The sequence below is a fragment of the Equus przewalskii genome, chromosome 5, assembly GCF_037783145.1.
Source record: "Equus przewalskii isolate Varuska chromosome 5, EquPr2, whole genome shotgun sequence".
NCBI lineage: Eukaryota > Metazoa > Chordata > Mammalia > Perissodactyla > Equidae > Equus > Equus przewalskii.
In genome coordinates, this window is record NC_091835.1 from 76,007,158 (window position 1) to 76,032,783 (window position 25,626).

General features: G+C 49.6%; 2 protein-coding genes across 14 annotated transcripts in view; both read left to right on the forward strand.

Annotated features, from left to right (window-relative positions):
- The window catches only part of KIF5A (kinesin family member 5A), a 28,765-nt gene extending 16,763 nt beyond the window's left edge, over positions 1 to 12,002 (forward strand). Inside the window, exons 15-29 of one of the 3 annotated variants that reach the window (XM_008533531.2) lie at positions 159 to 305; positions 884 to 1,072; positions 1,446 to 1,563; positions 1,938 to 2,002; positions 2,093 to 2,202; positions 2,581 to 2,682; positions 3,208 to 3,268; positions 3,512 to 3,583; positions 3,722 to 3,826; positions 6,673 to 6,889; positions 7,142 to 7,295; positions 7,596 to 7,678; positions 8,088 to 8,115; positions 8,543 to 8,657; positions 9,724 to 12,002. In XM_008533531.2, the coding sequence (XP_008531753.1) occupies positions 159 to 305; positions 884 to 1,072; positions 1,446 to 1,563; positions 1,938 to 2,002; positions 2,093 to 2,202; positions 2,581 to 2,682; positions 3,208 to 3,268; positions 3,512 to 3,583; positions 3,722 to 3,826; positions 6,673 to 6,889; positions 7,142 to 7,295; positions 7,596 to 7,678; positions 8,088 to 8,115; positions 8,543 to 8,621 (1,530 nt within the window). In that variant the 3' untranslated portion in view covers positions 8,622 to 8,657; positions 9,724 to 12,002. The remainder of the gene's footprint in view (positions 1 to 158; positions 306 to 883; positions 1,073 to 1,445; positions 1,564 to 1,937; positions 2,003 to 2,092; positions 2,203 to 2,580; positions 2,683 to 3,207; positions 3,269 to 3,511; positions 3,584 to 3,721; positions 3,827 to 6,672; positions 6,890 to 7,141; positions 7,296 to 7,595; positions 7,679 to 8,087; positions 8,116 to 8,542; positions 8,658 to 9,723) is intronic. The other 2 variants (XM_008533533.2, XM_008533532.2) reach the window with 2 other exon arrangements.
- Positions 12,003 to 14,073: 2,071 nt separating this feature from the next.
- PIP4K2C (phosphatidylinositol-5-phosphate 4-kinase type 2 gamma) lies at positions 14,074 to 25,304 on the forward strand. Of its 11 annotated transcripts, none has more exons than XM_070621879.1 (12): positions 14,344 to 14,652; positions 15,096 to 15,189; positions 17,310 to 17,407; positions 18,085 to 18,181; positions 18,550 to 18,693; positions 21,207 to 21,353; positions 21,540 to 21,578; positions 22,160 to 22,273; positions 22,653 to 22,920; positions 23,089 to 23,192; positions 23,375 to 23,474; positions 23,784 to 25,304. In XM_070621879.1, exons 3-11 carry the CDS (start codon positions 17,343 to 17,345, stop codon positions 23,453 to 23,455), a joined length of 1,059 nt encoding a protein of 352 aa, XP_070477980.1. In that variant the 5' UTR covers positions 14,344 to 14,652; positions 15,096 to 15,189; positions 17,310 to 17,342; the 3' UTR covers positions 23,456 to 23,474; positions 23,784 to 25,304. The 11 variants fall into 11 exon arrangements, with proteins under 11 accessions (XP_070477972.1, XP_070477976.1, XP_070477980.1 ...); XM_070621880.1 differs by lacking the exon at positions 14,344 to 14,652 and adding an exon at positions 14,748 to 15,009; XM_070621873.1 differs by lacking the exon at positions 15,096 to 15,189 and having other exon boundaries at positions 14,350 to 14,652.
- The last annotated feature ends 322 nt before the right edge of the window (positions 25,305 to 25,626 follow it).

Below are 25,626 nucleotides of genomic sequence, written 5' to 3' on the forward strand. Positions count from 1 at the left end.
CTTTGCCCTCCGGACCCCTCTCTCTTCCAGAACCTTCTGCAGAGCCTGTGTTCTCTTTGTAGCAGCCCTCAGGGTCATGCATGAAGGGAGAGCTTCTGCCTGGGCTGGGGAGGCGAGCAGGAAGATGGCAATGGGGTGACCTGAGGGGCTATCCCCAGGCCACCATGCTGTCCCTGGAGTCTGAGTTGCAGCGGCTACAGGAGGTCAGTGGACACCAGCGAAAACGAATCGCTGAGGTGCTGAACGGGCTGATGAAGGACCTGAGTGAGTTCAGTGTCATCGTGGGCAACGGGGAGATTAAGCTGGTGAGTGGAGAAAGAGGCAGCTGCCTTGTTCAGGTCATTCTGGTTCTGGGCCCTGGTGGGAGATGCAAGGTGGGCCAATCTGGGCCCTGAAGCCTACTGAGAAAAGTAGCCCAAAGATCCAGGAAACAGACCCTCAAACTAGACACAGGAAAACAAGTAGAAGTTTGTATAGACTCAACTGAAAATACACATTCTCAAGGGTGCTGGCTAAAGAAGCAGTGGAGGTGTGCTTACGACAGGATTTAGAGATGGGATGCAGAGGTAGGAGTGACAGATGAAATCTGTGGCAGTGACGGTGACCCATTGGGGTGATCAAGCAGAAGAGTTTGACTACAAAAGTAAGTCATATTACTTTATAAGATGGAAGAGGGTGACTTTTGGAATTGGATCTTTAAGTGCAGATAGAATTTAGTGTGAAATGCCAGGTGATAGAGAGCTGCTAAAAGTAGTTCGGAGAACACCTGTTCCACCTGAGTCCCTGTGCATGTGGTGTGTGTGGGGATAGGCATAATGGAAGGGTGTGGATAACAGGCTTCCTGGCAGCAGAGTGGGACCTCTCCCCTCTCTTGGCCCCACAGCCGGTGGAGATCAGCGGGGCCATCGAGGAGGAGTTCACCGTGGCCCGACTTTACATCAGCAAAATCAAATCAGAAGTCAAGTCTGTGGTCAAGCGGTGCCGGCAGCTGGAGAACCTGCAGGTTGAATGTCATCGCAAGATGGAAGTGACTGGGCGGGAGCTCTCGTCCTGCCAGCTCCTCATCTCCCAGGTGAGTGCCAGGGTTGAGAGCCTTTGGGGGCTGAGGGAGAAAGAGGGCCACTCTGTGGTTCTGGGATAAAACTCTTAGCACCCACATTTATGTCAAGGGCCTACGGTCAATTGAAGTCAAGGACAGAAGAGCTTGGGGTAGCAGAGGCAGGTCCAGATCGCAGAAGTGAAGGTTCAGGGAGATCCTGGCCTCTGAGCCAAGAGGGTCTAAAGAAGGGTCTCCAGGGAATGGCCCCCAACCCTGCACTCTCCCAAGGGCACAGTGAGGGGGGAGGGCCGGGGAGGAGAGTTGGAGTTTACAGAATCTGTGCTGCCCGGAGTGGTATCCTTTGCTCCATCTGTCTTCTTCCTCTCACCAACCCCTCCCCCACCAGCACGAGGCCAAGATCCGCTCGCTCACGGAATACATGCAGAGTGTGGAGCTGAAGAAGCGGCACCTGGAAGAGTCCTATGACTCCCTGAGTGATGAGCTGGCCAAGCTCCAGGCCCAGGGTGAGGCCTTCTGAAACCTCCAATCCACCCATCCTTGGCTCTGAGATCCCAGAGAGGGCAGGGAGGGAAAATGACAAATGTCAGAGAAACCGCCGGACAGCACATGCACCCAAAGCTTTAGACTGAAATCATGGAGGCCAGCGCACAGGCTATTTAGCAAGCTTTTGCATGGATCTTGTTTTACATGAACCACAAACTGTCTGTTGGTCTCTGTCCCTGTTACATCAAATTGGACTGTCCTGACCCAGAAGAACGTCCCTATAGGCCTGCTCTGGGTAGATGTCCCCTGCCCTTCCTGGGGCTCTGGTCACAGTGTGAAGCTCTTTCCGGAGGCGGTAGGTGTGATGTAAGCTATCTTCCTCTCTTTCCCTCAGAAACTGTGAGTGAAGTGGCCCTGAAGGACAAGGAACCAGACACACAAGATACAGACGAAGTAAAGGCGAGTGGGGAGGGTGCGGTGACAACTGGGGCCCGGCCCGAGCTGATGTCTGGGAGCCTGGCTTTGAGCTTGGGGTGGGCTTGTTTGCAGAAGGTCCTGGAGGTGCAGATGGAAAGTCACCGGGAGGCCCATCACCGTCAGCTGGCTCGGCTCCGGGACGAGATCAATGAGAAGCAGAAGACCATTGATGAGCTCAAAGAGTAAGAGCTCCCAAGGGCAGCTCCACCCTCCTCCCGGCCCTCTCACCTTGCTGTGCCGACTCAGATGTTCCCTCTTGGGCCAGGATCCTGTTCTTGAAATTGCATGTGTCATTCCCCACCAAATGACACAACTTTGCAGCCCAACTCCAGGTGCAAGGAGTAAGGACTAGTCTCAATCTTGAGGCTCTATGATTAGATAGCTCAGGGTCCTTACTCTGTCCTGGAAGCATGGCCTGAGTCTGCCTCTGATGCTGAAGGTAGATGCTTCAGTCCTGACCGGACTCACTTGTACAAGAAGGAAAATGTTTGAGGAGCTGCTCTTCCCTTTCCCATCGTTAACATCTTTTTGTTCTCTCCATATCTCCGTGCCCTCTGTAGCCTGAATCAGAAGCTCCAGTTGGAGCTAGAGAAACTTCAGGCTGACTACGAGAAGCTGAAGAATGAAGAGCATGAGAAGAGCACCAAACTCCAGGAGCTGACGTGAGTGAAGGGTCTGCCCGCAGAACCGGGGCCATGGGCTCAGATGCTACTCAGACTTGCCTGCAGAGGCAGCATGCACTGTGGATGTGAACCTAGGGACCACAGGAGGCGAGGCCTCAGAAGAATAATTTGATGGGGAGTGGGGACCTTTTAGAAATGACCTCTGTTGAATATTAGCTGACATGTAAAGATGTTTGTGATGTTCTGTTAAGTGTAAAAAGCAGGTTATAAAACAGTGTGAATGGTGTGCTCCCATAAAATTTATGTGAGGTGTACGTGCATCAAAGAGAGCCTAGGATGATGGACAGAAGAGTGTTCATGGTGGCTTGATCTATAAGTAGTAGGATCATGGGCTTTTTTATGAAACTCGTCTTCCTCATCTTTTTTTCTTCTAATTCTTGCACAATGAACATGGGTAACTCATATGATAAATAATAATAAAATACAGATCAAAGGAATGGAGGAGGGAAGAGAGAGGGAGGAAGGATAGTCCTGAGGGCTTCTTCTGTTTCCCTCTTCCTCCAGATTTCTGTACGAGCGACACGAGCAGTCCAAGCAGGACCTCAAGGGTCTGGAGGAGACAGTTGTGAGTGGTTTCCTTCTGTGCCAAGTTAATGGGGTGGAGGGGGGTTCCTTTCTTCCTTCCGGTTTCTTCCTAACCCCATTCCTCCTGCCCTTCTGCAAAGTCAGTCTGTGGCATAATCTGGACACATCTTTCCCTAAAGGATGAGTGACTCACTTGATTAGATAGACTGAAGCTTCCAGTAATTTCAAAGCAAGAAGGTTGACCTGGTAGTTGGCTACCCTAATTTTTTATCATTCTTTCCAGGCCCGGGAACTCCAGACCCTCCACAACCTTCGCAAACTGTTCGTTCAAGACGTCACGACTCGAGTCAAGAAAGTGAGTGCTACTCTTGGTCTCCTCCTGTCCTCAGGTTTCTCCAACCCCTGTGGCCTCCAGTGGGGCTGGCTTGGCCTGCTCTGGGGGGGACCTGTTTGGCCTCGGGACGGCCACACATTTCCCCCTCTCTCCAATCAGAGTGCAGAAATGGAGCCCGAGGACAGTGGGGGGATTCACTCCCAAAAGCAGAAGATTTCCTTTCTTGAGAACAACCTGGAACAGCTTACAAAGGTTCACAAACAGGTGAGAGCAGGGGAAGGAGTGAAGGGAACGCTTGAGGCTTGGTGCCTAGGGTCCCCGAATCCTTGGAGGCCCGTGGATTTAGGAAAATCTCCTTGTGTGTTCTCCTTCCTTTTCCTGCTAATCCCTTCTTTATACCCCGTTTGGTTCCACTTTTACCTTGTTCTTTGTTCCATGCCTGCTGTCCCTTCTCGAAGCTCCCAACCTGCTTCTGTTCTAAGTAAAGTTCCCCAGGCCTATGGTGTTGGAGGGAGAGGTTGAAACTGAGGGAGGTTGCAGAGGCCTGGGACTTTAACTATACATGGGGGATGCTGGTCAGACTTTAGCCAGAGGCAGGAAGGAGTGAGACAAGAAGTCAGGGAAGCTGGGCTTTCTCTCAGAGAGAGAACTCCATCTGCCTAGGCCTGGGGCAGGTGTGCAGAGAAATTAAATGATGGCCTCCAGATGGCCCCATGAGCCCCGGTCGGGGCCAGTCAAAGCTGCTGTGCATTAAGTTGCTGCCTCTCTGGCCCCCTCCTTGCTGCTGTGGCTCCTTAGGTGGATGACTGGCTTTCAAAGGTATGGGGATGGGGGTGGGGGGGGGGGGGTGTTAGAAGGGGCAGTCCAAAGGAGTCAGGACAGGAAATGTTTGGCGCCCACGGAGCAGGAGCACCCTTGCTAGCACCAAATACCTGAGCCTTGAAGACAAGTGCAACAGTCTGTCAACTGGCTCTTTTCACTGATTCATAAAATGAACCCCAGTCTATACTTCATTTCCTTTCTTTAAAATCCACCTTAAAATTTGATTTAAAGTCACATTCTTACTAAACAGGAGCTTAAATTTCTTCCCCCTGCCCCCCCCCCCCCAGTGCAATGCCCAGCTGTATAGTAAATATTTGGTACATGTTTTTTTTTCCTTCTTTTTAAATAATGAAAAAAGAATCCCAGCACTGTGGCCCAGTGATAGTCTGCAGGGTTTCTTTCTTTCATTTTGGCCTGCAGAGGGCTTTACTACCATATTTTCCCCTTTGCCTGTTATAAAACAGTGTAACAGTGTAACAACATTACATAAAAATTGAAAGGCAGGGCAGAAACATTTGTAATCAGTTCTGCCATTCTATTTTCATTTGTGTGTTCACTTTCCTTCTCTGTGCAAATGCTGTCCAATTATATTGCTTTTTCTCCCCCCATTCTTTAAAATTTTTTTTTAAAGATTTTATTTTTTCCTTTTTCTCCCCAAAGCCCCCCAGTACATAGTTGTATATTCTTCATTGTGGGTCCTTCTAGTTGTGGCATGTGGGACGCTGCCTCAGCGTGGTTTGATGAGCAGTGCCATGTCCGCGCCCAGGATTCGAACCAACGAAACCCTGGGCCGCCTGCAGCGGAGCGTGCAAACTTAACCACTCGGCCATGGGGGCAGCCCCCCCCCCATTTTTTTTATTGTGGTAAAATGCACATAACATAAAGTTTACCACCGTAATGATTTTTAAGTGTGCAGTTCAGTGGTATTAAATACATTCATAATGGTGTACAACCATCACTGCCATCCATCCCCATAACTCTCTTCATCTTGTAAAACTGAAACTCTGTCCCCATTAATCAATAACTCCTCGTCCCCCCTCCCCCCAGCCCCTGGCAGCCACCATTCTACTCTCTGTCTCTGTGATTTTAAGTCCTCGAAGGACGTCATATGAGTGGACTCGTACAGGAATTGTCCACACATAACTGGCTTATTTCACTTAGCACAGTGTCCTCCAGGTTCATCCACATTGTGGCACGTGGCAGGAAACCTCCGGCTGTTTCCTTGTCCCTCACTGAAGCCCCTGCCTCTGCTCTAAGTCTCAGAGACCAAAACTACTCACCTATAGGAGAGAGGACTCCTCGTAATCACCTACCTCAGCAGACACAAGACTACAAAGGAAAACCAGAGAGATGTAGAAACTTCTCAGTTACCAGAATCTTAAATAGCCAGGGCTACAGCCCTGCTACAAATTAAGCTAAGCTGTTGGCACAGTGAAACATTGTCTATAATCTGTAAATTGTCCAAAGTTAAAGGGGCACAGAAATGTTTCTGGTTCTGCCCCTTCCTCCCAGTGTTCCCCGTGACGCCAGTTTAGCTGACAGCTTCCAAGGCTGCTCCTTTGCAATCTGTGTTGCCCAGCCACGGTGGAACCCTGTAATAAGATTAGAAAGTGTTTTCTGGCCACCGTAGCTTAATTTAAAGGGGTTGGGCAGCCCAAGAAATCCTTGAGTGTGAGGTAATGAGCATAAAGGTTTGTGAGACTTGAAACATTTTCTTTCCTTCCTATGGGGTGCTGTGTGTATGTGTGTGGGTGGGGGGCACGGGTGCTCCTGTATTCCCGCTTCTGCTCCTGCTCCACGCTGCACCCAACCTGCACTCAGTGCCATATCCACCCCCCACTGCTACTGTGCTCCTGCTGCCCACCCTGCACATGCCCACAGAGCCATCTCTGGGTGAGGGGTGCCTCATCCTGCTGGTTGCTGTGGGGCTGTTGGTCTGGCATAAGCTGTGAGATATTGCGGTGGGGGCAGTCTAGGACAGGAGGTGACTGGCACAGGGCGCTGTCACAAGAGTTCTGGGCTATGGTGGAGATGGTACATTTTGCTGCCCAGAAAATGATGTAACTTTTACTGCTTGGCCACTGTTTGCTCAGGGAGAAGGAAAGAACTGGCTAACACAGCACATGACGTAAAGAGAATGAGGTCTTTGGAGGAACAGTGTGGTCTCCATCTTCTCTGACTTGGTTTCTCTTTATTCTCTCTTCCCACCGTGCCTCCGCACTCCACTGCTACCTCTCTCTTTGGTCACTGCCTTTCTTCCCACCTCTTCCCTCCGGCTCACCCCATAGCTGGTACGTGACAATGCAGATCTGCGTTGTGAGCTTCCTAAATTGGAAAAACGACTTAGGGCTACGGCTGAGAGAGTTAAGGCCCTGGAGGGTGCACTGAAGGAGGCCAAGGAGGGCGCCATGAAGGACAAGCGCCGGTACCAGCAGGAGGTGGACCGCATCAAGGAGGCCGTTCGGTACAAGAGCTCCGGCAAGCGCGGCCATTCCGCCCAGATTGGTGAGTGGGGAGGGGGTGGCAGCAGGCCAGTGGGATTACCACCTGGGGACATTCAACAAATTCCTAAGAGTCAAGCAACTAGATTATTGCTTCTTACTCTACCCCTCCCCCCCAGCCTCACCCCCTCATTGCCCCAAAACAGAATTATCTTATAAGCAACTCAGTTCAATTCCAACTGAAAGACCCCAGGGACCAGGGCGCTGCAGGGTGATGAATAGCCTCCTCATGGTCATTTCCCATGCTTTACCACAGCCAAACCTGTCCGGCCTGGCCACTACCCGGCGTCTTCACCCACCAACCCCTATGGCACCCGGAGCCCTGAGTGCATCAGTTACACCAACAGCCTCTTCCAGAATTACCAGAATTTGTACCTGCAGGCCGCACCTAGCTCCACCTCAGATATGTAGTGAGTGACCACGGGCCTGGTCTGGAGTCCCAGCCCAAGGCTCTCTGCACCCTATAAGGCATAAAGTTGGGTCAGTTATTGGGTGAATTTTCCTAAATGGCTTATTTCTAACCTTTCTCAACTTCACACCTATGATTAGAAGGTGGGCTTCTGCCCTCCTGGCCTGCGGCCATGTTTGTTGTCTTCTGGGGATGGGAGGGGTGTATGGCTCCATCCCTGAGCCGGGGTGTGGATTCGTGGTCCTCAGAATGGTGGAGGATGGGTGCCAGAGGCTGAGTCTCTCTCCTCTGCTTCATTCAGCTTTGCAAACTCCTGTACCAGCAGTGGGGCCACATCTTCTGGTGGCCCCTTGGCATCCTACCAGAAGGCCAACATGGACAATGGTGAGTGAAAAAGATGGGTAACCAGCTTTTGGGATCCCCATGGCAAGCTGAAAAGTATAAGAAAAGTAAGTGACCCGGTACCTGCAGCTTGAACACTGCCCATCCCTTCAGGGTCTTGGGCTCTGAGGAGTGGATTCCTCCTATTACCAGTCCTGTCCTCTCCCTCCCTTCCTTTCCCTTCCTCCTCTCCTTCCTGAAGGCTCAGAGGGGCTTTTTCTCAAACAAAATAACAATGCAGCTTGGGGTAGTTGATGATAAAGTGCCACAGACCCAGATGGCAGCGATACTCCAAAGAATCTCCCCTTTTTCTCTCAGGGATTAGGATGAGAGAGGGTTTGGGAGACTGTTGCTAATACCTAATCTCCTTTTTTCTCTTCTAATCCTGTGTTCTCCACCGTGATCTCTTCAGGAAATGCCACAGATATCAACGACAATAGGTACACCAATCCCCACTGCCCTTGGGTTCTCTAGGAGGGACCAGCAGAAATGATTAAATGTGCCCCATGCTCTACTTAGAGGTTCTCGGTACCTTTGGGGAAGGAGAACCATTCTTGCCAGCACTGTGTTGTCCCAAGATGCACTCGCTCCCCTGCCTCGTGCAGAACACCATCCCCTCCTCCCATCCCATCCACGGCTTCTCCCATTCCAGTTATGGGGACTGGACATCTGGTGACCCGGGTTTCTCTCCTATCTTTGGGAACTTTGTGACCTTGGGCAAGTCAGTTCCATCTCTCTGGCCTTGATTTTCCATGCATTCCTAGAGAACCCGAATAGTCCCTGCCCCTTGTCATCTCCCAGGGAGGCAATGAGAGTGAAGTGACCAGAATGCTTTCATTTATGATTGTGCTGGGCCTCTTCTTCTAGGAGTGACCTGCCGTGCGGCTATGAGGCTGAGGACCAGGCCAAGGTTTTCCCTCTCCACCAAGAGACGGCAGCCAGCTAATCTCCCCTGTGGACTGCCGCGTACCTGCACTTTCAGGTAGCTTCGGCTGCTTGCTCTGACCAGCCTCAGGTGGCCTCCTTTCTTGCCCTCAGCCTCTTTGTTTCTCCCGCTTTTTAAAATCATCTCAAAACTTTTACTATATAGCTGTCCCTCAACTCCTGCTTCCCTGTCCTAGGGGGACATCTGTGCTGCCCCTTGTGCTCTGGACATTGACCTCCCCTCCCCACTGATGCTTTCCCTTTGGCCATAGTAGTAACCACAGTACTGCCTTTCTGCCACTAGGGGTCACTGCCACATGTCAAAAGAAGCCAGCCAGGGCGGTGTCCGTCCAGAGCCACACACAGGTCATAGGACCCCATAGATGTTAGGAGAGCTTGGGAAATCATCTCAACCCTCCCCCTGACTCCACCCTAAAATACTTTTGGATGGAAAGGTATCTTCTGAACTAGGACATCTCCAGTCAAGATGTTTGATTTACTCCCGCGCCTGTGTCCTGTACTCCTCTTGTTTGTATGTGTCACCAATAAGCTTTAGGAAATACCCCGGGAAGTCTAACTTTTTGTTTGTCTAGCTGTAGTGTCAGCACTCCCCTCCCATCTTGCTCAGCGGAGGTGGGAACAGCTGCTTCCCCACTCCAAGCCCCCCTTCTCCACCTCTGTCCCCAGGTCCTCTCCTCCAGCAGCACAGGCAGCTTCTTGGTTCTCGTGTGTCACCAGGCTTCGCACCATGCTTCCTTTAGGGCCCAGAACTGGGCACTGGGATCCTGTTTTATTGTCCACTTTGGGTCCCTGGAGAACTAGAAACAAGAGAACATGGCCAGTCTCTTACTGGGCGGCATCCAAGCAGAGCCCTCTCCAGGGGTTTTCCAGAATAGTAGGCCGGGCGCACACAGGCAGAGTGTGAGAGGCGAAGAAGTCGGAATGGGGAAGGAAGGGTTAGGGCAGGTCTGGAGAGAGGAGCAGGGCCTGGGGGTCTGGTGTCTGGTTGCTGGTATTAAAGGAACAGGACTGTAAACCAAAGTTTGTACAAATGCCACCCTTTTCCTGTTTGGTGGCTGGGCTGCAAGGCAGTTCCTCACTACCTCTTTCTCTTTCTTTCCCAGTTTCTAAGAGGGACTGAGGCCTCTTCTCTCAGCATGCTGCAAACCTGTGGTCTCTGATACTAACTCCCTCCCTGCCCTGTTGTTCGACTGTACCGCGTTTGACGTCTTCTCTTCCTCTGTACCTCTTTGTACTCTGTATCGATATATCAAAAGCTGCTGCTATGTCTGTCTGTCCTCTCTGTCTTATCTCTAGTATCTAAGGATGTATTTAGCGATTCTAAGCATAGTACACCCTCCTTATTTGGGGCAATAGGAGGAGGGTGAATGTTTCTTCTTTCTTTCATACATGCGTCTCTCACACTGAGTGGTGTCAGTCACGGAGATGATAAAAGGAAAAACAGGAGCTAGAGGGCTGTGATCCTTCACACACTCACACGCACGCACACGCACGCACACACACCAAGCCTTAAGCCGAAGAATGTCGTAGCATCATAAGATACAGAGATAGACTCCTCCTCCTCTTGCACATATAGCACAGGGCAAGGTAAGATGGAAGGACTGCTCAATCAGACGTAGAATTTTCTTCATACACCCCTCACTTGAACCAAGGGATTCTGGGTGTGCACCTCTGCCCTCTGACGTCTGCCTTTTGCCTCCCTCTTCCCGTTCCCCTGGACAACCAAGAACGTGGATTGCTCAATGGGATTTCTCCTCAAAATTACTTGTGATATTCTCCACCCCAAAGCTCATGACCAGAATCCAGAGTTGCTTAAAAATATTTTGCAAAGTTGAGGAGGCAGATTCTTCCCGACAGGCTGTCAAATGGTTACTCATCCGTCCATGGGGTTAGTTATAGGCGAGTGTAGTTGACGTGATTGCGTCTTAGGCTTTGGGGAGTGAACAGGCTGAGAAGTTCCTAAGGATTTTTTGCCACATTGATGAGCTGAATTCCTTTCTCTGTCCCATATTGGGCTGCATGTTTCCCCCATCTGAATTTTTTGGTTTGGGGGCTTCCAGTTCTTCCTTTCAAGATGGAGCCTGACTTTTCTCCAATATACATTAAAAAATTTTTTTTCACAAAGATTTCCTTCTACAATGTCCCCTTCTGGTATTAAGTGCACTTTAAAGAAAGGGGCAGGGCAGATTTTCCAGAAGTGGAGGAGCCCAAGGGCTTGACCTGGGGCTCTTCCTGCCCTCTCCAGCCCCATGTAATTGGGAGGAATATTGTTTGGGTTTCCGACATCCTTTCCTTCCACATGGTGCTAAGGTGGCTTTCCAGGTAACTGCAGGGGTGGAGAGTGGAGGTCACAAGTTGGTCCAAACCAAGAAAGTAAGTCTGGTGTCCAGATACCCAATCTTATCCAGGATGAAAGAACAGGGCAGCAGGGCAGCCCATCACCTAGCTTCTCAGTCGGGACAGAAAGCTCAGTGTGAGTGCCAGCTGGTGTTGGCCCATGACTTCTTCAAGAGAAGAAGTCCCTTCTCCCTTTACCTGTTGGGCCCCTTTTACCAATTAAGGAGAAATGCAGGGAAAAAAATACCAGAGGGGTGTGGAATAAATCCAAGGTGGTGACAGTCAAACATTTTTCAAAAGAAATCTTATATAGAACCCTGATATAAAAAGTACCTAAACGTGATGCAGACCTGGGCAGTTTGCACTTTCTTTATTTGGCAGAAAATGCTTCATTCATTGAGGAGCCCTTGAACACTCTAAGAGACCCTGAGGGTTCTGTAGAAGAGTTTGGAAACCAGTGTTCTGAGGAAAGGGGTTCAACCTTGCTCCCCTGCCCCAAGCCCACAACTCACAGCAAAGAGGGACAGGGCGGGGACGATGAGCCACGCTGTCTCCAGACCCAGTCGGAGAAGAAGGAAGACACCTGTGCACCTGTAGACTTGGGCTAATATTTGCCAGCAGGGCACCTACAAATCCAGCGGGCTTTATGCAATCTTGCCACCAAGTGATTCTTTTAAAACACATAAGAATGTGAAGGTGCAGGGCAAATGAGGAGAGAGGTGACAGAGGGAGCGGCCTTCCCTTGAGCAAAATGTAAGGGAAATAGAATTCACTTACATAAATAAGAAACAACACGATACACACAAAGCCTTCACCAGAAGCTTCACTCTACAGCCTCCTCCTCCTCGTCCTCCTCCCCCCACCCCTCACCACATCCCTTTCAGAGAGCCAGGGTCACCACCAGGGGCACCTGGCCTGCCCACTCACATCTGCCAAAATGTTGCATGCCAGCGTGGAAGACAGACCAAACCGCACAACCCCCAGTGTGTATTTATTTGATGTACATAGATATGTTTAAAATAAAATAAACTCAATGATGACTCTTTGGCGTTGTAAATCTTTATTCCTCCCCAGTCCCACTCCCTTCTTTGCATGTAATGGCGTTTGACAGTGTAGTATATATCTTTCCAGGTGTTTTTCTATATATTTACACATAGGTTTTCTTTCCCACTTAATAATATATCCTGGAGATCTTTTCATGTCAATAGACATAGATTTACCTCATTAAAAAATATATATAATTTTCTGTAAACTTATCCTATTATTTATTTATTTATTTATTTGGGGGGAAGATTAGCCCTGAGCTAACTACTGCCAGTCCTCCTCTTTTTTGCTGAGGAAGCCTGGCCCTGAGCTAACATCTGTGCCCATCTTCCTCTACTTTATATGTGGGACGCCTACCACAGAATGGTGTACCAAGTGGTGCCATGTCCACATCTGGGATCCGAACCGGTGAACCCCGGGCCGCTGAGGAGTGGAACTTACAAACTTAACTGCTGCGCCACCAGGCTGGACCCCCAAACTTATCCTATAATTCATTCAACCATTCCACTATTGGTGGACATCTATCTAGGTTGTTTGTAATTTTTAACAAAAAATGGTATCCTGTTTTCTTCACTTTTCCCCAGACCATCACCTCAGACCCAGCATCAATTCCATCCCTCTCCAGTGTGTCTCTGTCACTCCTTTGCCAACAGCTTAATTCTCTTGTCCCAGGATCATCTACCACGATCACGCTTCTCGCCCCCTTTTAGAGCATACCTGTCTTCTCTGCTCACACCTCAGAGCTTCTGAGATGAATGGAGAACGTCGCACAACAAAATCACTGGGGCAACCAAACATGACGCCTGGAGCTAACTGGGCCTTCGGGCTGCTTCCCGTTCCTTCTGTGTATCCCTGCTCAGTTTCCTCTCCCACCCCCAGAGCAGCTGCTCTAAACCCTCACTCCTCAAGATCCCTTCTCACCTCCTCTTGGGCAACAACTTTGCTTTAAAGGGAAAGTGAAGGCGATTGAGCATGAAATTCTTCATCTCCTCCCACACCTACATGCTTACCTATATCTGCACAGATCCTTTCCTCTCGCCCTTCTGACAAGTGATAAATCTCCCTTCGCTGGACTAAAGCAAGTCCCTGCTAGATTCTTCATTCCTGAGATACTTACATACACCCAATATGTAAAATAACTAACGTGATGCAGATTTGGGCAGTTTGCATCTTCTTTGTTAACTTAAGTCTCAATGACTTCCTTCTCCTTGTAAAGTCTCCCTTAAAAGTGTATTTTCCTGGATGTTCCTCTATAAGCAAGTCCCCATCTTGTTTTCTTACAACCAAATTTCCTGAAAAGGTCTGAGGCTTTCCCTCCTCGCTTCCTCACCTCCCATTCATTCCTCAGCGCACCCTGCTCTGGCTCTTGTTCTGTTGAAACTGCTTTCCAAAGGTACCTAGTTGCCAAATACGATGGGGCACTTCTCCGTCCTTGTCTGGCTTCACCTCTCCATGACATTTGACACTGCTCTCCACTCCTTGAAACTTGACTCTTTTGGCTTCTGTTACCCTGTTCTCCTGGCTCCTTTCACTTCTCTGGCCACTCCTTCTCAGTCTTCTCCTCCAACCTCTTAAATGCTGCTCTATACCTAGGGTCAGCCCTTGGTCTTTTCCTTGCTCTCTCTGGCAGGTGTCATCCACACCCACAGATTCCACAACAATAATTATATCTGTATCCCCAGCTGAAACCATTCTGCTGCGCTCTGGGCCGTATGTCCAATTGCCCTCAGGTGCCTCAAACGCCTTCCATCTTCAAGATGAGTTAAACTGAACTCATCTTTTCGCCAAAACTGCGCTTTTCATGTCACCACCATCTCTCTTCACCTTAGCCAGAAGCCTGGGATTCATTTCAATTTCCTTTCCCTCAAGCCCCACATCCACTAAGAATTTTCCAGACTGACATCAAACTATACCTTTCGATGCCATCCCCTTCTTTCCATCCCAACAGCCACTGTTTTAGTTCATCCTCTCGTGCCTAGACTTTTGCAACACTCCAGTCACCCTCCAGAATGATGCCTGAGTGGTCCTCCTAAAAGCACGCTTAATACATCAAAACCACTTAAGGGATCTCCAACTTCGGAAAGAACGGCTTTCGGGTTAGCCTCAGGCTGGAGGTCACTCCCAGAAACTGAGCAAAACTCGCTGCGGCGACCTCGCAGCAAAGAAGCCCCAGACCTAGGCGGGGATTAGGCCAGCCTAGGCCGCAGCCCCATCGCCCCGGTGACAGCTCACGGCCTCGGGACGGCTCCCAGCCCTCAGGGGACGCGATTCCGCGCGCCGCCTCTGCGCCAGGTGCGCCCACCCCCGGCCGGCGTTGGGCTCCGGCCGCCGGGGGCGGAGCCATTGCCGCCCCGCCCCCCGCGCCTGCGGGCCGGCCTCCGGTCACGTGATGGCGGCGCAGGTGAGCACCGCTTCCGGGGTCGGGAGCCCGCCGCGCGGCCGCTCCGGCTTCTGCTCGGTCGGGTGCGCGGGAGACGATGGCGTCCTCCTCAATCCCGCCGGCCGCCGCACCGGCGGCGACAGCGGCCCCCGGGCCGGGTTTCGGCTTCGCCTCCAAAACCAAGAAGAAGCATTTCGTGCAGCAGAAGGTGAAGGTGTTCCGGGCGGCCGACCCGCTGGTGGGCGTGTTCCTGTGGGGCGTAGCCCACTCGGTGAGACCCGGCCCTCGCCCCGGCGGCCCTGCCGAGCCCCTCAGCTCCTGCGCCCCGGCGTCCCAGCTTCCAGGCTCCCGCCTCCCGAGCCCCTCGCGCGGCCACTCTCCCCGCGGCCGTCCCGGTCGCCGCCCACGCCACCCCCCGGCGTATCTTCTTGCTCTGGACCTTTCCCGAACGCAGACTTTTGTCTGCCCCTCCGCCCTTTACTCCTCAGCTCTAGGGCCGCCTTCCCCACCTGCAGCCCAGCTCCCTGCCTCCTTCCGGCCAGATCCGGCCTCAGCCCCAGGACCCGGCCCCGGCTGGAAGGACGTTAGGGGGAGTGGCTCTTCAGGGTTGGCGGCGGTGAGGTCTCGGGTGAGCGTGTGTGTGTGTGGAAGGGGAGCAGGGAGGGTGGCTGGGTGCGGGGGATCGTTCACTTTCCTTTCCGCCTTGCTTTCCAGCCGCCGTCCTTGACTTTGGAACCTTGGCTTTGGGGGAAGCGCCAGGCTTCCCGGACCTTCTAATCCTGCTTGTCCCTTCCTTTCCCTTCCAGAGGTACAGCATTTCAGAGAAGCTACCCCACCCTGAGCCTAGTGGCCGCACTCACTCAGGACCTATGTATATATGCCTTTGGTTTTAACTGCCTCCCCACTGCTGGCTGCAGTGATGGTGTTTGGTGTAAGTGGGGGTCATCTTGGACCAAAGAGAGGGCTGAGGAGCTCTGGTCCTGGGGACACTATGGTGGTGAACTTCAGAAGCAGGGAACTGCTGGAGGGGGTACGGCCTGAGAATAAGGAGGAGGCCAAAGAGGGCTGTGCATCTCCTTTCCTGAGGATACCTCAGGAGAAGGTATGTGGCAGGCAGTGTTTTATAAACCAGCTTCCTTGGATGGTTATAGTCATGGCAGGGTTGTGGAGGTGGAAGGGGGTGAGGAAGAACACAGTTTTTGTGACATTCTTAATTTGTGCCTGAGAATGTCATTTGGGGCCCGTCAGCTCCCTTTTGCACTTATGGCTCTGTGGAGTGTTCCCAGCTCCCTGGGTGGTAAAATCTTACTAGCCAGTATCCAGTCTAAGGCACTTGGTATGGGCAGGTCTGATGGAGGTAGGCCTGCCTCCTATGTACCTTCCAGGTGACTTATCCATCCCTTTGGGAAGGATTGGGGGAGTCACACTGAAGACCTGCCTCTGCTTCCCTAGGTATATGTACTTCAGTCCCAATACCCCACCCTCCAGCCAACACACATTTACTTCAAGTGTCTGTAATGGAGAAATTCCGTGAACATATGTCTTTGTGATGATTCAGCCTGCTTAACAGCAGGTGGCGAGGAGGGGGCATGAAGAACCATAGCTGATTTTTAGGCTGGGAATCTCAAGTGGCTTTTTTTTTCCCTGGAGGAATATGTTCTGTCCTCCTTTTCTGCTGAGAATGAGAGGCGCTGGGTTTCACTGCAGTGTGTGGGATTTAGGTTAGACTGTACTTCAAAACCTCTGTGAACAATCAAGTAAGGATAGGAAAGCATCCGTGCATTCAGTTGATAAACACTCTGGACCACCGTGTGCCCAACACTGTGCTAGCTAGGCTCCTGAGAGATGCAGATGACTAGAACTGGCCCTTGCTCTGGAAGAGCTCACAATTTGGATGGGACTTACATAAACTAGTCGTATGATCAGTGCACTATTAAAGGTGGGTGCAAGATACTGTGGCAACACTGGGGAGAAAGCACATCTCCTTGGGATTTCTTAGTACAGGATCTCCCTTTCCACTATGAGTTAGCCGACTGTGATTCTGGGGCCTGAGGAGAGTGTGTGATGATGCTTGCATCCTTTGAGCTGTGGGTTGACTTTAGTGAACAGACTCCTAATGAGCTCATATGCTCCACCTGCCTACATTCCCTCTGAAATCAGCTGCTCTTGGGGGCCGGCCCTGTGACCTAATGGTTAAGTTCGGTGTGCTCCACTTTGGGGGCCCTGGTTCGGTTCCGGGGTGTGGACCTCGACCACTCTTTGACAGCCATAATGTGGCATGACCCACATACAAAATAGAGGAAGATTGGCACAGATGTTAGTTCAGGGCGAATCTTCCTCAGGAAAAAAAAAATTAGCTGCTCTTCTTTTCCTTTACATCTAGGCAGGTGGGGAGCTACTGCAGAGAACTGGGTCAGAGCCGTCTAGAAGGACTGGTCCTGTTTGTAAGGAGATGCCTCCTGCAGGATACGGCCATGTCATTCTTGTTGCCCTTGACCCCTCAGCAGCCATTAACTTTCGCGTGTACTTTAAAGATGCCTTTTGTTTTGTTTTTAGTGGAGCATGGAACTGTTTGTCTTGAGTGTCTTGAGTCTGCTGAGGGTGTTTTTTTCTCTAGAATTTCTCACAGCTTTAAAAATAGTCTTGAGTTGCTCACAGGGTTTGCCTAATATAAAGTGACTGTTGTGAGCATGAAGTTCCACGGGGGTGGAAGTGTGAGAGGCTGTGTGTGAGAGCTGCCTACTGCAGTCTTTGTTGGGCAGAAGAGGTTGGACACATTCTCTCACCTCTGTCAGGCGTAGGCATAACCAGTGTTTTTAAAGGAATGCGGTTTGAGTTGCCCTTTTCTGACTCTTTCCCAGACACAGTGTATAAGGACCTCTCCACACCCCTGCTCACTGCCTCCTTGTTCTTGTTTTGGTTTATCAGATCAATGAGCTCAGCCAGGTGCCTCCCCCGGTGATGCTGCTGCCGGACGACTTTAAGGCCAGCTCCAAGATCAAGGTCAACAATCACCTTTTCCACAGGTATGTGGGGATCCCCGCCCTTCTCATGTCAACCTTCCTAGAAAAGAGTAATAAGTAATTTTAGGAGTTAAGATTCAGTGAGTTGAATGTTTTCCATTTAGAAGGCAACTGACAAGTTGTATTGTCTAACCTCCTTCCCTATTCAGAAATTCGGTATTGTGCAAAGAAACCATTAAAATAATCTCCAGTGTTTCCTGCACTCTTTTATGTACATACTAGTTTCTCTTTCCTCCAGCCTGGTTATTCCACAGAGTAAATACATTTAGATGCCATTCCTGTTAGCTCCTGATAGGGACTCCCTGAAAGAAATACCTGAATCCTCTAAGCTCTCAGTATCAGAAGATGCCATTCAAAACAGTGGTACCTCTTGCTGGTTTTAGGATGTCTCTAACTTGCTTGAGATTTGGGAAATGCTGCTGTTTGGATGGGCAGTAGATCCTGGTTCTACTTAAGCCACTTACCAGCCATATGACTTAAACAGGTCACTCAATCACCTTGAGTCACAGTCTTTCCTTCTATAAAATGGGAATAATATACCTTTAAAGGACCTCACAAGAGTTTTATGAGAATGAAATAAGGTAATATGTGTGAAGGTGCTTTATAAACTATAAAGCTCTATATAAATGTAAGGTAATATTGTTACTTTGTTTTCTTAACCTTGAAAACTCCCATTTCAGGGAAAATCTGCCTAGTCATTTCAAGTTCAAGGAGTATTGTCCCCAGGTCTTCAGGAACCTCCGTGATCGATTTGGCATTGATGACCAGGATTACTTGGTGAGAGTCCATTATGGGGTGAGGGTGGTCCTTTCTCCCTAACAACTGACGAATCCTTGGGACAGTCATGTTTGGAGAAATGAGAGCCTTGGAAAGTATTATTCTTTACCTTTTTGTGGTCCTAGGCATCTTCAAAAATCTGATGAAAGCTATAAACCTTGTCCTTGGGGGAAAAACGTAGATATATTAAAAATCTTGTTTTCAGTTTCATTCAGTCCATATATGGACACCAGATTAAGAACCCCTGCTCAGCCTATTACACAGGGGTTTTATCCATTTTCTGATGCATTCAGTTGACCATTATCCTATGACTTGCATCTCCATATAGAGGGGCAGGAAAAGATCCCTGGCCTCTGCTGTGTCCCCAGGTATCCCTCACCCGAAGTCCCCCGAGTGAAACTGAAGGCAGTGATGGTCGCTTCCTCATCTCCTATGATCGAACTCTGGTCATCAAAGAAGTATCCAGCGAGGACATTGCTGACATGCATAGCAACCTCTCCAACTACCACCAGGTCAGGCCTCTCCCCAGCCTCATTCTTTCCCTCCACTCCCCCCGACTCGTAGCTCAGCTGTCAGAGCACATGGGGAGACTTCCTATCCGTTTTCCTCCCTACAGCCCATTTTGCCTCCCCTAAGAAGCATTTGACACCATGTTTTTGAAAACTAGGAATTAAAAAAGAGAGCCTCCACATACCTATTTGTGTTTGATTAAATAGAATAATTTAGAAATGTTCCTTATCATTTGGTACCTACAGTCTAAAACGCTGTGGATTGACGCATAAAACGCGCACACGTAGCAAAATTTGACTATAGACTAAGTCAGATTTAGGTGAAGTGTTAACACCAAAGCTACTATCAGGAATAAATGCAGTGTGGGGAGAAAACCAGAATAAATGCACAACTGGGATAAATTGGAGGGGAAAAGCCATGATTATGTCCAGTCCTAAGTGGGATTAGAGAAGCTATTCTGTCTGATCAGATTAATGTGGAATATGGAATTTCTGGAATATTTTGGTGATAAGGACACTGCCTGAATATCTTTCAACTGAAGAAAAATCTCACCAAAATCAATGAGCAATGAATAAATGAAAGGCTCTAAAAGGAGTCTTTGGTTTATTGAACAAATATTGAATGTCTTATTACTAGGCCCTACGTTAGGCAGTGGAGAAAGAGGTGAGTGAAATGGTTGGGGCCTTTGCACATCTCTTGGTCTAATGGCAGAGAGCAGTAAGCTAGCATTAGCACACAACAAGATGTGTGCAATAGTAGATGTATGTACAGAATGCTCTGGGGCTGCAGAGGAAGAGCATCTCAACTCGTCTCGGGGAAGAGGTGCATTGGGAGGCTCAAAGAGAGTTTTAGAGAGAGTATCATAGAAGCTGATTCTTGAAAGACTAGTAGGGACTAACCATTGGATGAAGTGGAAGAGAGCACTCTAGGCAAAGGAAAACAGCAATTGTAAAGGCACAGAACCATGAGAGAGCTTGGTGTTGGGGAACTGCAAGAAAGTCAGTGTGGCTAAGATATGATGTTGTCGAAAAACAGTTAGGCAGGAGTCAGGCTGTGAAGGCTTTTCTAAGCCACGCAGAGAGTTTGGGTTTTATCCTGAAGGTGGTTTGTAGGGGAGTGGTATATATGTTACTTAGAAATAACACCAGGCATTGTAGAGAAAGTGACAGCATTTTAGGGAATGGAATGAGGGCAGGGAGGGAACTGGAAGTGGAGGTAGCAGTTGGGAGGTAATTGTAATAGTCTAGGTGAGCAATGACAGGGGCCTGGTGGAGTGACGGCAGTGGAGATGGTGAGCAAGAGCTATGTGAGAACTGTGGGAATTAGGCAGAGGTGCCTCTAAGTTCCTGGTTGGGGTAACTGGGTGCCCATTCACCAACAGTTGGGAAGCAGAAGAAGAAACAGGTTTTTGGAGGAAGACGGTTTTGATTTAGACATGTTGAGTTTGGGGTTTCTGCAGTCCATCCAGGTATAGCTGCCCAGTAAGTGGTTGGGGTATGGAGTTCAGGAAAGAGGATTAGACTAGGAGTCTAAATTGGAGAGTTATAAGTAAATAGATAGTAATTAAAGCCATGAATTAGATAATTATTGAAGAGAAATGTGGAGTGAAATGAAAAGAAAGTTGAGGACAGAACTTTAAGGAACAAGTAGAAAAAAGAGCCCATGAAGGAGACTCAGAGTAGATGGACGCTCCTAATGATTTATGCTCTACTCCATTCCACACAGGATTTGAGGACGGAGGAGGATCAGAAGGGTGGTATGATGGGAGCAAGGGTGAAAAGAGGTTTAAGGAGAGACTAGCAGTAGTATCAAGTGTCGCCCAGTTGCAATAGATACCCATTGGATTTGGGAACCGAGGGATTTGGTGGAGGGAGGGGCAGAGAGATTTCAGAGGGGAAAGGAGAATATAAATCTGATTTCAGTGATCCGAGGTGTGAATAAGAGAAAGGAAGTGGATTGATTGCTGACTAATTTTCTGAGAGGTTGGCTATGAAGAGAAGTAGGCAGCAATACTGAGAGGGAGAGAGATGGTAGCATTGAAAGAGGAAGTTTTTTTTAGAATCCAAATTATAGGCCATCATGCAAACATTTTTACTACGGGAATCTAGCCCACTCAGAAAAATTGGTCTAGATAAAATCATTTCATTGAAAAGCAGATGTAATTTCTAATCCTGGTTCTGTGACCACTTGCATAGAAAAAGCGTCTAAAAGAAGGATGATAACACCTCCCTTGCCCATCTCGAAGAATGATAAAGATGAATTGAGAGAAGGCGCTTTAAAATTTAGAGACTTTATACAAATGGAATAAATCAGAGGAGAGGCGGATTCAGAAGCCATGAGAATAACCAGGGCATCTTTAGAAAGCACACCTCCCCCCTCAACTTTTGACCTTCTTGTAACCTCTCTACTTGACGTTTTCTGGCCCCCTCTGGAATGGTAGTGTTTGAATTCCCATCCCTGGGCTTCGTGTATCTGCTGCTCAGCCTCTCCGCGTTCCTTCCTCCCTTCTACCCAGTACATTGTGAAATGCCATGGCAACACACTGCTGCCCCAGTTCCTGGGCATGTACCGAGTCAGTGTGGACAACGAAGACAGCTACATGCTGGTGATGCGCAACATGTTTAGCCACCGTCTTCCTGTGCACAGGAAGTATGACCTCAAGGTAAGGAAAGGAGAGCCAGGCCCGAGGGGGAGGCTCCTGATGTCTGAGGGTGGAGAAGGGCCTGGGACGGCACTGGCCGATTCATTTGGAAGGAAAGAAGATTGGGCTCGAGCACTTATCTTAGGAGCTGGATCCTGACTATTCTTTTAGCCACATCTGCTGACTTGTCTTTGGGTCTCTCCACAGGGCTCCCTAGTGTCCCGGGAAGCCAGCGATAAGGAAAAGGTGATACTGATTTTAGGTGATAGGGTGAGGGATGGGGAAGGGCAGGTGAAAGGGATCTTCTTAGGATGAAGAGGTAGGGGTCACCAGCTATTTCTTCTTGTCTTAAAGCACTGGGAAAAAGACGTACAGTTGTACCGATCCAGGGATTGTTTGGACGGGGCAGGAGGAACAGCTGCTTTGTCACTGGCATGGGTTATTCCATGTGGAAGGTTTGGGATGGGTGAGGATGCCAGCCTTTAAGAGCAAAATGCTTACCCTCCACCTCCCACTCTGGGCTCTCCTATTCAAGGAGCTATTTTTGCTTATGAAGAAGAAAGAAAAGTCAGCATAGAGGGTCTTGATTGAAAACCGTAAGCAGAAAGTAGTGGGCTGTGACTTGGAGCACAGCTGCAGTGAGTGTTTGGGGAAGCCACTGGAGGTGAGAACAGACTCTGGGGCAGCACTCCAGTGTGGATCGGGTGCGAGAGGGACTATGAGAGCTCTTTCCCCTAGAGGCTCTGAGTTAAATAGAGCCCTAGATAGAGCAGAGTCCTCTGGGACCTTGGGGGAAGGTGCCAAGATGTCCCTTTACCTATTCTCAGGTTAAAGAATTGCCCACACTTAAGGATATGGACTTTCTTAACAAGAACCAGAAAGTTTACATTGGTGAAGAGGAAAAGAAAGTCTTTTTAGAGAAACTAAAGAGAGATGTGGAGGTAATGACTGAGGTGTTCTGGGAATGGCTTTGTTTCCTTTTTTGCTCCCCAGAGGTTAGCTCTCTCTCCCATTCACAATATGAGGGAACTCCTCCCCTTCCCTTTGTTCTTTGGGCTCTCTGCATGTAGGGGAGTTGGATATGAGATGTGAAAACCCCCTAGAGGGGACCCATGGAGCAGGGAGCTAGCCTGAGCTAAAAGGATAATCTTAGATACCAGGACATTTAGGTACTAAAGGGCAATGGTATACTCCCAACTCGCCAGTTTCACACTTCCTTTCCCCAGGAGGGCCCCAGAAATTCAGGGGTGGAGGTATAAGGGTGGTACCTGGGAATGGGGAGGGAGAGCTGGGGTGTCTGATTTGTCAGTGGGGTCTCAGTTCCTAGTGCAGCTGAAGATCATGGACTACAGCCTTCTGCTGGGCATCCACGACATCATTCGGGGCTCTGAACCAGAGGAGGAGGGACCTGTGCGGGAGGAGGAGTCCGAGGGGGATGGGGACTGTGGCCCGACAGGACAACCTGCTCTGGTGGGTTCCTATGGCACCTCCCCTGAGGGAATCGGCGGCTACATCCATTCCCATCGGCCCTTGGGCCCTGGAGAGTTTGAATCCTTCATTGATGTCTACGCCATCCGGAGTGCTGAGGGTGAGAGAGATCCTGGAAATTTTAAGGGTGGGGAGGGTTGTCCTTGGGGGACAGAGACCAGGGTGGTGGATGGAGAGGCTGGTTAGCTTTTCAGAAGAGATCTGACCGGTTCCTGGGAAGAGGGAATTGGGGCTATACTTGCTCTTCATTGCTGGTCCCTCTCCCCAGGGGCCCCCCACAAGGAGGTGTATTTCATGGGCCTCATTGACATCCTGACACAGTATGATGCCAAGAAGAAAGCAGCTCATGCAGCCAAAACTGTCAAGCATGGGGTGAGGGTTCCCCAAAGCCATTCCTTTCCTATCTTGACTGTTCTTTGGGAAGAGAGAGCGTCTCGTGCCAGAGCAGTGGGGTGGCAAAAGGATAAAGGGTTGAGTCTGGAGTGGAACAGGGGGTGGGCAGTGGGGAAGGTGGGCGGGTGGCCTGACACAATGTTCCATACCTCCTCTCACAGGCTGGGGCAGAGATCTCTACTGTCCATCCTGAGCAGTATGCTAAGCGATTCCTGGATTTTATTACCAACATCTTTGCCTAAGAGACTGCCTGACTCCATGGTGACTGCTGCTTTCTGTTCAAGGTGGTCGGGTTCTGAGAGGTTTGGGGGGATTGTGGATATTCTGGCCACTACTTCTTCTCTTCCTCCTTTGCTAAATTCAGGCTATGGCTCCTTCCATCGAAATAACTCCGTCTTATTGAGTGGGCTCTTCCTGGCCCTTGGAAATACGTCATCCCTTTTCCCCTTTGTCCAGTTTTCCTCTTCCTCCCTCCCCTCCAATGAGTCTGCTTGTTTCATGAGGGCATTACTGTTGACTCTCCCAAGTGCCTTGATCTTTGTCAAATGTCCTGTTGTTTCTGTAACATAGGAGGAGCTGGGGAAGGGGGTGGTTTGCCGTCTTCAGGACCTGACTGGACAGATGGACCTGACTCAAGCAGCTACTCTGGACGCACTTTGCTGTGTGGGATGAACTAAGAGTGTTTGAATTTTGCTGATAACTTTATAGAACTCAGTGTGGCACGCTTCCTTCCCAGTGGGCCCTGGGATAGAAGATTTTCAAGATACTACAGATGTGGGTGCAGGCATACACACATATGATGGGACATGGCCAATCTTACCCACCGTTGGGGTGGAGAGTGGTCAGCAGGCTGGCACTTCATGGAGGTGGGACCTACGAGGACTCTTGATTATGCGGGGAATTGGAGAAGGTCTCTGTCAGGGATTGACTACTCTCCAATCTCTTCCCTCACCCCACTTCCACTCCCACCCCTATACTTCTGGGCGCAGGAGCCCAGAGATTGCCAGAGTGTTCCATCCTGGGGAAGGTGTTTGATTCTCTGTTGCTGCTTTTTCCCCAGGACCTCACACCCTTCCTGGGGCTGGAACCCTTCAGTGGGGATATGGGCCAGTTCTGGAGGCTGGGATGATGGGCCAGGGGTGTAAGGTTCATTCTCCATGTTAAATTTCCTTTCTTCATGTCTCCCCATCCCTGAGGTTTTAGTCCTAGCAGGAGGGAATATCTCTACCTGGGTCAACCCTGGTCATTTCAAAGGATGGAAGTCTCAAGTGTGAGAACCTCCTCTGCTCCCTGGAGATATGCGCCTAGCATACTCCCTTCCCCCACCTCTTCTCAAACCCTTTTTCCAGTTGGTTTTGTTGTTCTTGTCTCTTCTGTCCAGGCTTATACTGCTACTGTGCCTCCCAGGGGACAGATGGCTTTCTTTGTCATCTTCACTCTTAATCCCCAGAGAGGAGTCAGAGCCATAACTCAATCACCCAGCCCTCTCCAAAGAGAGTTGAGTTGATGTGTGATAGTCTTAGAATGTAGAGGACCCTGATGAGCTGAGATAGTGTCCTCCCCTCCCCCCAATGCTTTAGGGGCTAAGGCAGCCATTCTTCCTGCTATCCTCCATCTCCCTTGAGGCTCCTACATTTTTTTTAAACATAAAGATGGGTATACCAGCAACTGGCCTGTGGGGATGCAAAGATTCTTCGCTCTGTATCTGGCTGGACTGATCTGTCTCACAGGAAGTCATGAGGTCATGAAGAATTCCTCTCTCCCTTCCATCTTCTCCAAAGGAAGTAACAAGAGGCGTCTCCAGTTAAGGATTGGAGCCCCTATCATACCTTCCTGTCAGGAGCCTAATGGGTCTTTTTCTTTCCCAGTCTACCTTTCCCCTGTTGAATGCAATAAAACTCCATGACACCAGCAACTGTTCTTTAGAAATGGGTTTTCTGACCATGTGGCTAATGTATCATGAGCAGTATGGTCTCCTTCATTTGTTGTTTCTGTTTTCCATCTTTTTTTGTTTTATTAATTAATAGAAAAGATCTTGTGTAAGTACTCCCATTACTGTCACTATATAGAAAATAAATTATTGAATCCGAATTCCTTCACAGAAATGCCTCTTGTTTCCCCCTTCCCCCTTTTCTGAGGAAGGCTGTGCCTAGGGGTACAGAGACCAGATGGAGAATTCTCATCTTTAAGTTGTTGGCCCCTAACTAAGAAATGCGGGTCTCTAGATAGATGGCTGTGAACTTCAAAGGCGGCAAGGGGTGTGCATGGGAATGGAAAACTCATTCTCCAGCTTTGTGGGAATCCAGCTATAGGGGGGCCAGGGAGAACTGAGGTGAAGTGACCCTCTTCCCTCAGGTCCTGGACTTGACCACACTCCCATCTCAGTAAAGGTGAGTGAGCCTCTCAGTTCACG